At 38.8% G+C, this 15,753-nt stretch overlaps 3 protein-coding genes across 3 annotated transcripts; all 3 read right to left on the bottom strand.

Annotated features, from left to right (window-relative positions):
* Nucleotides 1-641: 641 nt before the first annotated feature.
* LOC116095421 (interferon alpha-7-like) lies at nt 642-1,456 on the bottom strand. The gene has a single exon (XM_031376802.1). The coding sequence runs from the start codon at nt 1,403-1,405 to the stop codon at nt 716-718; it is 690 nt and encodes a 229-aa protein (XP_031232662.1). The 5' UTR covers nt 1,406-1,456; the 3' UTR covers nt 642-715.
* A 7,965-nt stretch (nt 1,457-9,421) lies between these two features.
* On the bottom strand, nt 9,422-10,080 carry LOC116095420 (interferon alpha-12-like). The gene has a single exon (XM_031376801.1). The coding sequence runs from the start codon at nt 10,015-10,017 to the stop codon at nt 9,469-9,471; it is 549 nt and encodes a 182-aa protein (XP_031232661.1). The 5' UTR covers nt 10,018-10,080; the 3' UTR covers nt 9,422-9,468.
* A 3,164-nt stretch (nt 10,081-13,244) lies between these two features.
* On the bottom strand, nt 13,245-13,817 carry LOC116095419 (interferon alpha-7-like). Its single transcript, XM_031376800.1, has one exon. It carries the CDS (start codon nt 13,815-13,817, stop codon nt 13,245-13,247), a length of 573 nt encoding a protein of 190 aa, XP_031232660.1.
* Between the last annotated feature and the right edge of the window lie 1,936 nt (nt 13,818-15,753).

The raw sequence follows: 15,753 nt of genomic DNA, 5'->3' as shown, positions 1-15,753 counted from the left end.
TCCCTATGGATGGAGACAATAAACGTTGCTGCAGAAGGAACCTAGTGTCCACGTGTCTTCTTGCTGGCCAGACGACTGCGCGGGCTACATTGGTCCTTTGTCTTTCCAGGTCAAATAAATGACCTTTGTGTTAAGAACATAGTTGTGGAGTGTCTTGTACAAATACCAGTCTCTTTACACAGTTTGACAGGAGCAAGATTTTATGCCTGATCCCTGAACAGAATGATGTCTGTGCATTCAGAAGGATATGATACAGGAGAAAAGGAAAGACTTAGGAAAGAACTATGAATTGATGAGAAGCTTGAGACAGGTAAATGTAATTGCCTGAACACTATGCTATGTCACATGCATCTACAATACTTGAAAGCCTGATTATGTATATAATTTCTTTACTGAAAAATACAAGTTTAAACAATATAAAATTTTTTAAATAATTAAAGAATGAACAAATAAAAAAGTTACATTTAGTTATAATTTATAAAAATATGACTATGAAATTATGCTGCAATATATATCACATAAATAGTTAAATAAGTGAATAAATAAACAAATAAATAAGTAAATGCATACAAGCATACATAGATACATACATACATAGAACTGAATGGAAAGAGGAAAAATGCCTTTACAGAAATATTTAGGCAAATTGTTTGAATTCCTGCCAAATGAGTGACAGTTTTGGGATGGCAGAATCAAAGCAGTGAGGTACAGTGTCCTAGTCCAGGAGAGTCTCTTCTCTCTGTCTCAGGACTCTCTCCTTCTCCTCACTCAGTCTTGCCAGCAACTTGGCTGAGGAAGACAGGGCTCTCCAGACTTCTGCTCGGACCACCTCCCAGGCACAGGGGCTGTGTTTCTTCTCTCTCAGGTACACAGTGATTCTGTGGAAGTATTTCCTCACAGCCAGCAGGGAGTCTTCCTGGGTCAGTAGAGGTTCCTGAACCCCCACCTGCTGCATCACACAGACTTTGAGGTCATTGAGCTGCTGGTGGAGGTCATTGCAGAATGAGTCTAGGAGGGTTGCATTCCAAGCAGCAGATGAGTCCTTTGATGTGAAGATGTTCAGGACTTGCTGGGTCAACTCACTCAGGACATGGATGGCCTGAGCCTCCTGGAACTGCTTGGCATCTACCTTCTCCTTGGGGAATCCAAAGTCCTTCCTGTCCTTCAGGCAGGAGAGAGGGGAGAGTCTCCTCATTTGTGCCAGGATTGTCAAGGCTCTCTTGTTCCTGAGGTTATGAGTCTGAGGCAGGTCACATCCTAGACAGCAGGTTGACCAGTAGCTCATCGCTGCCAGGACCATTAGGAAAGCACAGAGCCTAGCCATGGTGAATGTTGCCAATACTTTTAGGTCTGCTGGGCTCTTTGGTCCTGATCCTTCGCCTCTAGGTTCTCTGAAGACCATCATGGGTGGATGTGTCTTAAATAGGATAAATAGTAGTTTTTACTTTCTGAATGCCCTCCCCTAACTTTCCAGTTGTCTTTTCACTTTCTTTAACTCATTCTCTGCTTGGGTCTGGGTGTTTTTCTAAACCATTGTGGTTTTCATTATTGCTTCCTCTTTCATTGGTCCCCACCAAAAGCTTTTTTACATTTCTTTTCCTAATTTGAATTTTTGTTAACTGTTACAGCACTGATAAACTGTCCTTCCTTGAAATTTATATATTTATTGTAAATCAAATTTTCTCTAAAATATTTTATATAGATTAACCAGCTTGATTTTATAATTAATTATTGTTTTGTATATATTGCTTACAAAGTATTTAAATCATAATATGGTTTATGGTATGGTTGCACGTTTCTCTCAATTAATATACATTGAAGCAAAGGTATACTTTAAAAGTTCCCAATATTTAAAATTCTAAAATTTTTTTTTAGTTACCTTCATTAAATGTAATATGAATTTATATAAAACTTAATTTAATAATCACTCTATATTAGCTATTTATCTGATTACTTTGGTGTCATCAGGAAGATGCAGGATGCACAAAGGCTTGCTGTTAAACTTGATGAGCTGAGTGTGACTCCTGAAACACATGGTTGCAGTGGAGAACCAATGCAACAAAGAAGCCCTCATCACAACATTCACAACATTGCAGGCTTGTGAATGCACTCTCTCTCTCCCTCTCCCTCTCCCTCTCCCTCTCCCTCTCCCTCTCCCTCTCTCTCTCTCTCTCTCTCTCTCTCTCTCTTTCTCTCTCTCTCTCCCTCCCTCCCTCCCTCCTCTCTCTCATTCACACACACACACACATACAATCATACATTCACCTGCTCACTCATTTGTGACAAAGGCATCTGATTTCTGATGTGTGCTGTGAACCTCTATCTGCATTTTTTCTTTGATTTTCTCTTTCATTGCTTGGAATGTTGCTCTTATTTTGTTTTATTTGTACATGATATGGTGGTAGCTACCTGTTTCTCTATCAATTTTAAATCTTTTTCAAGCAATTCAAAACTTTGCTTTTCCTCTCAGCAATCTACCAGGGTTTTGCACATTCTTAACTCCAAAGCACCTGACAAAAGAAAAAAATCCCAGTTGATTTATAATCCTAACAGACCAGTATCCATACCACAGTATCTGCTTGGAGACCCTCACTTTTTTTCTCTTTTTGTCATTTCACAGAGTTGAAAATCCAGCATAACTACTTATAATGTTTTGTGTCCATCTCAATAAACTGAAGAAACAGAAACTGCCTTATTTATTTGATTTCTTGAAGCAAACAGCACAATTTCCTCTTTTTACAAGTTAAATATCAGTGCCATTATTTGTCACCTATCTTTTGTGTATATCACTGTGGTTCATACTTTTTCAGATGCAAATATTGTAATTTTGGAGACTTAATAATTGAGATAGGCAATAGGGGAGATAGCTGAATCAGGAAAATTCTTGCAGTGAATGAAGAAATAGTTGATTGGTTTCTCGGAAATCATGTAAAGGGCTGTAGAAGAGTGCATCCTGTGATCCTGACACTGAGGAGGAGGCACAGACGTGTGTCTGAAATACTGTACAAGTCAGTGTGGTTCAGAGTACTTGAATTTATAGAATTCCTCTCTTTTACTCTCTCTCTCTATATGTATGTGTATATATATATATACATATATATACATATATATATATGGAAAGTACACACACATGTGTATTGTATGTGTAGTATTAGAATGGCTTAGAAGATGGGGGTCAAACGAATTCAGAAAATGTCTTCCTATGAGTGTAAGTTCAAAGAATCCAGGAATTGTTCACTAGGGTGGATTTCTTACCTGGTACTCACTATGTGCCAGATCCCAATAACGTTAGGCTCTAATGCCAGTGAAGGAATGGATTGCTAGCAAGGGAAAAGCACACAGCAAACAGCAAAAGCATCTTTCCTTCACGGACTTCCATAGGCTCCCAGCAGAAGGCCTGGCTCAGAGTACAGGTGAGTCTTCACACCGCAAAGACCTGAGTTGAAGTTGTGTCTTCCCATTCTAGAGTGATTAGAGTGGGTTTTTCTACTCCAACTTAAACAAAACTAGATCACAGGTGTCCCCCAAGGTTTTACACTTTCAGTTAATTCCACATTTAGTCAAGTTGTCATCCAAGAGCAGCCATCACATGCTCACAGGTCAGTCAGTCTGGCAGCAATGGTGAGCCCTCACTTAACTGAGACATCCTGTCATAGAAAATGAAGTAAAAACCTGACATTGATTGACCTCTGGCCACACTGTACACACATGCAAATGTGAACACAAAGCATGAGTGTACAATAAGGATTTTATAATCTAAAACATGTAACAACTATATGTTGCAGTTAACTAAAATTAACTATTTATTATTCATAAAGTGAGTACAAGGTCTATAGCAATACTGGAAAATAAAAGAACTGGCACAGGTATAACCGACCTTTAACTCACAATGGATTACAGACTTATAATGATAAAATGAGCTTAGGCTTGGTATCTAAACAGATGGTAGATTTATGGAATAGAATTAAAGACCCAGACAGAATTCCTTACACTTACTAAAACCTCATTTTTAAGAAAGAATGTGAAAGTATGCACTGGACATAAGAGAACATCTTCAATGAATGGTGCTCATCTAATTAGATGGTTACCTCTAAAAGAATGAAAGTAGATCCATATTTATAATCCTGAAAAAAAACTTAACTACCTAGCATCAAGGACCTTGATATATGATTTAATACACTTAATCTGATAATTGAGAAAGGGGTGAATAGGATTCTGCAAGTGCAAAGAGATCTCTCTATCACTCTCTTCTTGATGCTTTCCTCACAGTGCCTCACACTGGCCTTGAAGCTCACTGAGTCATCTAGGATGTTGGCCAGATCATTGAGTGGACTTCCTCCCTTAGTTAAGATGTTTCTATGTCCTGCTCTACATCAGTGGGTACTGTTCACTGCAACTCAGGAATAGCAGAGACAGAGAACTGGATATGGCCAGTTTCACACTCTAAATCCTGAAGCTTGACAAACTCAGTAGTCTGCAGTTTACATGGTGTTACTGTACATAAATATGTCTTCATGGACAGCTGTGTGATCCTACCTGGCTCTAAGGTCCTTTCTGTGTGAACTGGGTGTGCATTGAATAAAGTCTGCTTATGTGTGTAGGACTGATAGTTCACCTACTGCATTCTCCTGTCTCAGCTCTTCCATTTCTGTCTCTTGATTCCCAAATTTTGTTTAATAAAAACATGTTATTGAATTAAAGGTGTAAAGCACTAAGTGTTTTCTGAGCAGGTTGATATCTGGAGCTATTTGTTTTATTATTATTATTATTATTTAACCATGAAAGTGAATAAAATTACCCTAAATATAACCACCAGAGAAACAGTACAGGACATCATATCTGAAACATGTTTAGCAATCACACCATTAGCCAGTTATCCAATAATTAAAATCCCCAATAAAGTCTATTTTTACCAGATCTGCACTGTAACTCACCTTGATATCACGTGATTTTCTGCAAATACTCAAATCACAAATATATTTCCCTATTACATACATATTTTTTACTTATTCCTCTGCTCCCTGTGAGGAATCAGACATGGTAACACTATTGTGGGCATTTTCATCGTCCAAAGAGAGAGAGAGACATCTTTCTCCTGACCATGGAGTCAAGGGGCAGAGCAAAACTTCAAGGAGGAATTGTTGTAATTGGCAGCCTACTCTAATATATATATATATATATATATATATATATATATATATATATATATTACTTTATTTTTTTGTTTTCTTTTTTTATTAGATATTTTCTTTATTTACATGTCATATGATTTCTCCTTTCCCAGTTTTCCCTCCAAAAAACAAACAGACAAAAACAATAAGAATAAACCTCTGTTGCCTCCCCCTCCCCATCCTTGCCACTCCACCCTCTCCCACTTATTGGCCCTGGCATTCCCCTACACTGGGGCACAGAACCTTCACAGGGCCAAGGGCCTCTCCTCCCATTGATGATCGACTTTGCAATCCTCTACTATACACATGGTACCAGAACAATCAGTCCCACCATGTATAGTCCTTGGGAGTGGTGAGTCCCTGGGAGCTCTGAGGATACTAGTTAGTTCATATTGTTGTTCATCCTAAGGGGCTGCAAACCTTTCAGCTCCTTTGGTCCTTTCTCTAACTCTTTCATTGGGGACCCTGTATTCAGTTCAATGAATGGCTGTGAGCCTCTATATCTGTATTAGTCAGGTACTGTCAGAGCCTCTCAGGAGATAGCTATATTAGGCTGGACAGCCTACTCTTAAGAGGAGCTGATGAAATTCTAGTATTTCCTTGGCAGTTCTACATACAGATATGTATTATATTCTTCTGTTCAAATGTCCTCAAAACTCAAAGAAGCTGAGGGATCAAGAGCCCCTGATATGTTTGTTGAGCCATACCCCAGTAAATCACAGATCTTGCCCTAATAGAAATATGAACCAAGTTAATCTGCATCAATATAGATTGACCATTGTCTGGGACACAAATTCACATTATACCATATGAATGTGCCATTGTGGAGTAGCTTACCTGAACTATTGAAGTCACAGATCAGAAGGCAGTCAGAAATCAATGTATATACCAAACTCACTGTTGCTGGCCTCAGTAGGCAGAGCAGCAGATGAAGAATCTCTTCTATGGGTTCAGATGTTATTTTACAGGATTCCTAGCTCAGGGTTGGTTGTCTGTTTCTCAGTGCATATCCTAAGGATCGAAATGATTTGAATTTGGCTGTGAATCACTACTGCACACAGACCCCTCCTTCTCCATAGAACTCCAGTTATAGGAGACTAGAGAGAAAGGACACAAAAGACCTTTCTATACATGCTTGTTTATCCTTTGTTCAGAAGACATGACTGGTGGACCAGAGAGGATTTCCCTACTTATGATGAGTTTGAAGAGAATGGCCTCTTCCTGAAGTCAATTCTTCTGAGGAAAAGTGTGTTTTAGTGTGTAGGAAACTGCCAGGAAATAGAATTCCTGAGGAACTTGCCTGTTTATTCTTTGCAGGCCAGGCCAGTAGGTGGCTCTCTTTCCTCTAAATTTTTCTCATAATTGAGATTTGGTTTCCTTTTCCTTTCTCTTTTTCTTTCCTTCCTTCTTTCCTTCTTTCTTTCTTCCTTCTTCTTTTTTCCTTCAACCACTTTTTCTTTTTTCTGTCTCTCTCCTTTCTTTCTTTTTTCTTTTTCTTTAATGAAACAATCAGCATTAGGTCATTAGAAGAACATTGTCTAAGGTCTAAAATTATGAGGAAATTCTTATACATGAGATTTTAATTTGAATTGTGCATTCCTTCACTCTGGTTTCAATGGTGGTTATGTGTTTTCTGAAAAAAACTCCAGTTAGAAATCAACATGTAATAGACAGCAGTTGTACTGTGAGCAGAGCTGGGTAATGAAGAGAGAGTGATGAGCACACACTGGGGATTCCTCCACCTGGGAGGGAGAAACAAGGATGGTGACATTGAAAGACAGTGTCTGGGACATCAGGGAGATACTGGGAGTCTATGAGAGAGAAAGCTGTGTGTGCACACATATGTACACATGCATATGTATATAAAGTTAATGGTATATACACTATATGTATATAGGACAACATATATGCTGTATACATTTATCTGTAATTCTACTTTCAGTTTCAGTCTGACACACTGATGCCCATATAATATACTTGTCAGCCATCAATTGTTATTGAATATTGAATTCAGTGATTAATCTTCTGTGCCCACTGTATCTTGTGTCTAATGGCATAGATGTTCAGTTACTTGTGACAGACAGCAAGTTCTTTCAGTGCCTCAACTGTCTGTACTTTCCCATTTACTCTTTCTTCTTTCCTGAGTTGTTGGTTTGATGTTTGAAGTCTCTAATCCTGTTCTATTTCTTTTTTTTACTTTCCTAGAAAGAAAACTCTGATGTTGGTTTGTGGCACTGAACCAAAAATATGTCATTGGAAATGAAACTTGAAGAAGGAACTGATGTGTTATCTAAAGGACAAAGTAGTAGCAAAAATGTTAGGTACTAAGATAAAAAAAGACAAGATCTATGGCCATTAATAAGATAATGCTATGAAAATGACTATACTTTCAGGTGATCTTCAGCATAAATGCAATCCCCATAAACTTTCAGTAATATTAATCTCAGAATTTTCATATTTAAAATACATTTGGAGCCATGAAGATAAACAAAGAATGAAAGAAGTGCTATATTCAGACTGTCACAATAACTGACTAGAAATTAGAGCTTACATTATAGATAGAGTTCCCGCACTGGCCAATGCTTACCACAGAACCGTTTTGCAGTCCATGACAGTAAACTGAAAGACTCACAACTGGTCACTGAACAGAAAATAAAGGGCTGATTTCCTTGCCTCAGAGATTATAGAAGTGGGACCATAAGAATTGTAAGAGGCAGAGGCAGTGGATGACTGAAGCAAAGCTGTGGTCTTAGACACAACAGGGTAGTTACTCATGTGAACTGAGAGTGGCTATGACTGAATGAACAAGACCAAGCCAGACAAAATATCAGCTTGGAAAATGGAGGAAATTCCACCTCTTTATGAAGAACTATACCAAATGATGGCTGCTGGGAGAATACCTGAGATTCAGGTATTCTCAGGAAAGGGCTCCTGAGAGTGGCTACCCAGTGGCTACATGAAATGGTCCTGTACCATGCACAACTAGAAGTTCAAAGAAGATGAAGCAAAAGTAGTAGGATGAGGAGGAGGAGGAGGAGGAAGAAGAATAATAACAGACAGAGAAGAAGTAGAAAATGGGAAGAGGAAAAGGTGCAAGAAATAGGGAAGGAAGAGTGGTGTTTCAAAGCGTTAATTTTAGAGTCATTTCACTTTCCTGATGGGATTTATTCCCAGGACTGGTTTAGGAGGCTATTATGAGTGGGTTAATTCACAGTTTCTTCTTGTTTTACTTTTCTGTGTTATATAGGCAGGCTAGTCATTTTTCTTGATCTGTTTTCTTGATCTCACTCATATGTAGAACCCAAAACAATTAAACTCATTAATTATAATAGTATATTATGATTGGTATATGACATCAGGGAAATCAGATGCTAAATTAATCTAGGGAGTATTTTGTCAAAGTGGACTAAGGAATATGACAGGAGCAAAATTATCTGGCTTTCTACTGCACATCATGCTGTCAATACATTCTGAGGAACACTACAAGCAGAGAACAAGATGAATATATTAGGATTTGTCTAAATACTGTGCAATGTATTGTACATCCGCTCTGATATTTTGAAACTGTTCATTTGTACAATATTTATAGTGTAGGCTCTAATGTTAAAAATATCTGATAAGAGCCAGACAGTGGTGGTGCATGCCTTTAATCCCAGCAATTAGGTGGCAGAAGCATGTGGATTTTTGAGTTTGAAGCCAGCCTGATCTACAGAGTGAGTTCCAGAATAGCCAGGGCTATACAGAGAATCCTTGTCTCAAAAAACCAAAAAAAAAGTATGATAATGTTAGAGATAGCAAATTAACTAATCCAAAGTGTCTGATAGAACAAATTTATTTGAATACAAAATAAGTTAAATACAAATGATAATTCGCTACAAATATAAGTCAGAAAGATTTAACGTAAATACCTTAATTTATATTAATAGCACAATAAATAAATAAATAAATAAATAAATAAGAATAGGTATAGATACAAACATGATTTTACATACTGAAAATAATTGCCTGGCAACTTTAATCCCAGTACTTGGGAAGAAGAGACAGGCGGATTTCTGAGTTCTTGGCCAGCCTGATCTACAGAGTGAGTTTCAGGACAGCCAGGGCTACACTGAGAAACCCTGTCTCAAAAAACAAACAAACAAACAAACCAAAAAGAAAATAACTGCTCAAAATTACTGAAACAATAGGCAGGTTAATTGTATTCATACTGAAATTAATGAGAGTTTTTAAAGGAGAGCTTATAAAGTAAGCTGCAGTGTCCTCGCTTAGAAGAGTCCTCTCCACTTTGTCTCAGGACTCACTCCTTCTCCTCACTCAGTCTTGTCAGCAACTTGGCTGAGGAAGACAGGGCTCTCCAGACTTCTGCTCTGACCACCTCCCAGGCACAGGGGCTGTGTTTCTTCTCTCTCAGGTACACAGTGATCCTGTGGAAGTATTTCTTCACAGCCAGCTGGGAGTCTTCTTGGGTCAGAGGAGGTTCCTGCACCCCCACCTGCTGCATCAGGCAGCCTTGCAGGTCATTGAGCTGCTGGTGGAGGTCATTGCAGAATGAGTCTAGGAGGGTTGCATTCCAAGCAGCAGATGAGTCCTTTGATGTAAAGAGGTCAAAGATCTGCTGAGTCAGCTCACTCAGGACATGGATGGCTTGAGACTTTTGGATCTGCTGGGCATCCACCTTCTCTTGGGGGAATCCAAAGTCCTTTCTGTCCTTCAGGCAGGAGAAAGGCGGGAGTCTTCTCATTTGTTTCAGGAGTGTCAAGGCTCTCTTGTTCCTGAGGTTATGAGTGTGAGGCAGGTCACATCCTAGAGAACAGGTTGACCAGTGGCTCATCACTATCAGGATCATGAGGAAAGCACAGAGCCTAGCCAGTGTGGGTCTTGCAGATGCTGATGGCTCTCTGGGTTGTGTGTTTGAGTCTTCTCCTCTAGGTTCTCTGAGAAGCCTGCTGTGTGTATCTATCTTAAATAGGGATGAACACAAATTTTCCCGTTCTGAATACCCTCCTCTTCCTTCCCAATTCTCTTTTCACTTTCTTTACCTCACTCTGCTTGTGTCTGGGCAATTTTTTCACAGCATTTGGGTTCCATCATAGCTTTCTCTTTCACTGCTGCCCACAGAAAGCTACTCTACAGGGTTTCTCTTTAAATTACACTTCAATTGTCATTAACCACTATTCCACAGATATACAGCCTCTGCGTGAAGATTACACATTTATTGCAAACATAAAATTTCCTCTATGATTATATTTAAAAGTTATTATAATTCATTTTTAAATTATTTTGTTTTATTTATACTATTTACATAAATATTTGTGTCAAAAAGTAGAGTATGATGCAAAATATTTCTAAAATAGAAGTATTGTTGTGGCCTAGAAGTGGCACTTCACAGTTTAACCACGGAAGAGGCAGGCGGGTATCTAAGGTCAAGGCCAGCTAGTCTACAGAGCAAGTTCCAGGACAGAAAAAACACAGAGAAAACCCTGTCTCTACAAAAAATCATACTGATGTAATGATACACTTCAAATTTTTCAATTGTTCAAAGGCTAAAAATAAGCTATTTTCTTTATATTACCTTCACTAACGCTAATGTTAATATTCATAAAAGGTTAATTATGTCATCACTGTATATTAGTCATTTATCCTTTGATTGTCATGGCATCCTGAGGGCTGAATGGCCAGAAGCTTGTTCAAGCTTGATAAGCTGGGTTTGATTTCTGGAACAGAGGGATGCAATAGACAACTAAGGCCTGTAAGGTGGCCTCTGGCCACCACATTCATAACTAGGCAAGCTTATGCCTGTGTACACACGCTCTGTGTGTGCCTCTCTGTCTCAGCATGTGTCCGCCCCCTCTCTCTCTCGCACACACACACACATGCAAAATACATACACACTCACATATTTACACACACTCATCATGCATATGCATACACACAGACCCACTCTTATATAAAGATGCACAGAATTATACAAACACACTCACAAAATACACATATACCCACAACCCCCAAACAAATACTCACATATAGAGATGAGCATTCTCACACACAAATGTACACACTCACACTCATAAACAGACACAGAGACACACAAATAGACATATCCACACATATATGCACACACATACTCACACAGACATACACACAAAAATACACACATATACAAACACACACATCCATATACACACTCACAGACTCACACATATACACTTTCCCACAGTACATATACATATATTAAAAACTCCCCATTCATTCAGACACACACACATATTCTCTCATATAAGACAGTTTTCAACACATGAACACACACTGACAAACATTTAAACACAAATACACTCAGACATGTACAGATTTCCCCATAAACATATGCCATTATTCAAACAAACACTCACACAGACACACACACATGCAAATTCCCACACATTCTTACAAATACTCAAAAACCTTTGCAAACACACAGTCACATTCCATCATAACAAAACCCACACAGAAACTCATACACACTCTGGGAACACATTCTATCCTTGATTCTAGCTTTATTACATCTTTCTAGCAAAACAACTAAAACCATCTCTTAAAACGTTCATTCAAGAGCCGGGGCGGTGGTGGCGCACACCTTTAATCCCAGCACTTGGGAGGCAGAGGCAGGCGGATTTCTGAGTTCGAGGTCAGCCTGGTCTACAGAGTGAGTACCAGGACAACCAGGGCTATACAGAGAAACCGTGTCTCAAAAAATAAAAAAATAATAAAATAAAACGTTCTTTCAAAAATTCTTTGAATCAAATCAGGAGTTCTGTAAAGTCTTTAATTTATCTAGGCAATATTAATTCATGAGAGTTCATCTTTATGTTGATCTGTAGGTAATTTATCCAATAGGATAGGTTAATGCCCAGGAATTGTTAGATTGTGTAATAGTGATAGGACAGGCATATAAATAGCAAGAAGCAATACTCAGGTGAAGTCTTTCAGGGCCTTGCCACTCAGAGCTCACCCATCATAAAGCATGCAAAAAAAAAACAAAAAAAAAAAACAAAAAACAAAAAACAGTAGGCCATCTCCAGGAAAGTCGTCCACTAGTATTCACCTATCTTACATAGATAAAGACAGAGTCTGATCCCAAGATGCTGCTGCTTCTGAAATTCCATGGGACTTACTCAATAGCTATCAAATTTACGAGCACTCTGCTATACAGAGAATCCCATCCTCAGCCTCTTGTACCTAACTCCATGAGAGTGCAGTTACAAGCATGACTTCAGAACTCATCATGGAAGTCACATCCCCTTGGTTTAGGTTTCATAGGTAACTCAAGACTACTGCTTTTAGCTGTAGAGTTCATGTGAAGGACTTGTGTTTTCAACTGAACACATAGTACATGAAAACTCAATAATGCGTACCTAAGTGAGGGAAGTCAGAGGCTGGTACGTCTGGGGATGAGTTAGTCAACAAAGACAAAGTCACAGTTTAACAGAAGAAAGAGACTCTGCCTGCCTTCTGCACACTGTGCTGGTTGCATATACAGAAGAGTACTGTGTACTAGAGAAATGTAAAGATTTAGATTTTACCATCAATGAGTGAGAAGTAGGAGATGTGTATATTTACTCATGCAAACACTAAGCATTGACATATGTGTCCACAATACTTTGCACCCTGGGCTTGTATCTAATTTTTATACTGCAGAGTATTAGTTTAAAACATTAATAATATTGAAAAGATGTAAAGAATGAAAAGGAGAAAGAAGATTTGTTTAGGATTAATTTATAGAACACAGAAAATTACCTGGATATACATGTATTTATTACACTGAAGAAAATATAAATCTGCAGCAAATTAAAGTAGAAAATAAGTTATATAAAAACATAAATGAATGAATGAATGAATGAATGAATGAATGAATATGAATGGATAGAGAACAAATGCCTTTACAAATTTACAAAGCATTACTCATTACTATAGAAGGATTTAGACAACTTGTTTCAATTCATGCCAAAATGACTGATATTTTGTGATGGTAGAATCTGGGCAGTGAAGTGCAGTGTCCTAGTCCAGGGGAGTCCTCCCCACACTTTGTCTCAGGACTCACTTCTTCTCTTCTCTCAGTCTTACCAGCAACTTGGCTGAGGAAGACAGGGCTCTCCAGACTTCTGCTCTGACCACCTCCCAGGCACAGGGACTGTGTTTCTTCTCTCTCAGGTACACAGTCATCCTGTGGAAGTATTTCCTCACAGCCAGCAGGGAGTCTCCCTTGGTCAGCAGAGGTTCCTGCACCCCCACCTGCTGCATCAGACAACCTTGCAGGTCACTGAGTTGCTGGTGGAGGTCATTGCAGAATGAGTCTAGGAGGTTTCCATCCCAAGTAGCAGATGAGTCCTTTGATGTGAAAATGTTCAGGACCTGCTGGGTCAGCTCACTCAGGGCATGGATGGCCTGAGCCTCCTGGATCTGCTGGGCATCCACCTTCTCCTTGGGCAATCCAAAGTCTTTTCTGTCCTTTAGGCAGGAGAGAGGGGAGAGTCTCCTCATTTGTGCCAGGATTTTCAAGGCTCTCTTGTTCCTGAGGTTATGAGTCTGAGGCAGGTCACATCCTAGACAGCAGGTTGACCAGTAGCTCATCACCGCCAGGACCACTAGGAACCCACAGAGCCTAGCCATGGTGAATGTTGCCTATGCTTCTGGTCTTCTGGACTCTTTGGCCCTGATCCTTCCCCTGTATGTTCTCTGAAGACCATCTTGTGTGGATTTGTCTTAAATAGGAGAAAAACACTAGTTTCTATTTTCTGAATGCCCTCCCCTCTCTTTCCAGTGATTTTCACTTTCTTTAACTCATTTTCTTTTTTTGTCTGGGCATTTTTTTATCAATTATTTAATTTTCATTATTGTGTCAACCTTTTCTGCTCTCCTCTACAAAACCATTTAGAACTTCTCCACTCAATGAATGTTCAACTATCACTATATATATATATATGTATATATATGTATATATATATATATGTGTGTGTGTGTGTGTGTGTGTGTGTGTGTATGTGTGTGTGTATTATATATGTGAAATTTACTTATCTAAGGAAAGGATGAAAAGAATTTCACCCAAAATACATTCTTAAAAGCTGTTGAATGGCTCAGTCATCAGTATTCTTACAGCACACACATGAGTACCTGATTGGTTTCCCAGCACCCATGTAAATTCAGGTACTGCAGCACATATATGTAATGCTGAAACTTGAGAAGGGAAACAGAAAGGTCTCTATAAATCAATGCTATCCCATCTTTTGGTCTTTTCCAAGTGACCAAAGACAGGTGGAAGCCTTTGAAATCTCAGAGGAGGCAGAAGAAAGAGTTCAAAACTTTTCTCTGTCATTTTTCTTCCTTTTTATAGGGAAGGGTTCATTTGTATATTCTTTTTGTGTCCTCAAAGCACAAGGCTCTGAAACTGACTTTGAAATCAAATTTTAATTTTCCCATGAAACCTCAGATATACCAAATATAAACAGAAAGTCTCATTTCCAATGAAAATAATCAGTATGGTAGGAAGTCAAAGTGTATACATGTATGAAAACATACACCAAGTATCCAAATTGGCTTCATATCTAAGTATTGCTCTTTGGGGAACAATTATTTAACCTGTCCCCAATGTTGTATTTGATTCTTTTAAATTGGAAATGATGCTCTTATGGCTCTATGAGTTTCCTTTACTATGTAGACACTGGGTAGAGCTTTCACAGCACAGAGGCTCTTCAGAATAAAGAAGTAGATTAGGTTTTTGTTGTTATTGTTATTCCCATTGGTGATTCATTACAGTTGATAGAGCTTTGCTGATAGTTCTCTCTCTCAGGAGCCAGTTCCTGTAAGCCATGGCGTTGTGCCTCCCTGTTTCCTCAAAGTCAGGATGAAAAGAGACATCTCCTTTTCTGTGCACCCTTTGTGCACTGATGTCTACAGTGTTCTTCAACCTATAATAATCACCCTCACCCTGAATGTTAATTCATACTCCTTTGTCTGTATATCTATGTCCTTCCATACTTCCCAACTCCCTCTCTTTTCTCCCTGTCTCTATCTCTGTCTCTTCATCTCTCCATCTTGTTGTCCCTGTCTGTCTGTCTTTCTCTCTCTCTCTCTCTCTCTCTCTCTCTCTCTCTCTCTCTCTCATGTGTGTGTCTAGTCTGATCCTAATATGCCATTTTCCTAAGTACTATGTGACTTGATTGGTGGGTTTTGAGTCTACTCACACTTTCTGCTTCAGAAATAATTCTGCTTCAGGATAATAATTTTGAAGGCCCCTGCCTGAGAGCATGCCTACCACATCCTGATGATTTTAGTGCTCATACTGGGCATGGTATGTCCTTGTTTTTCAAAATCATAAATTCTAGAAGTCTGCCGTTCTTATGCTTACTGTGTTCATGTGGAGGGATTTTTATTTCAGTAGAGACCCACACTCCCAGGAGTCAGAGTGTCAAGAATACCCAGTCTATAGCAACAAAGTGTTTTGTCTATATTTTTGAAGACACTTTCCAGTTTTTTTAAATTTCATTCATAGCAATAAGTGCTAATTGTTCTGTCTAATGCTCTTTTTATAATCCACACTTAATCACCA

This window comes from Mastomys coucha, unplaced genomic scaffold (genome assembly GCF_008632895.1).
Source record: "Mastomys coucha isolate ucsf_1 unplaced genomic scaffold, UCSF_Mcou_1 pScaffold18, whole genome shotgun sequence".
Lineage (NCBI taxonomy): Eukaryota > Metazoa > Chordata > Mammalia > Rodentia > Muridae > Mastomys > Mastomys coucha.
The sequence above is the reverse complement of the archived record's forward strand: the minus strand, read 5'-3'. Positions and strand labels throughout refer to the sequence as shown.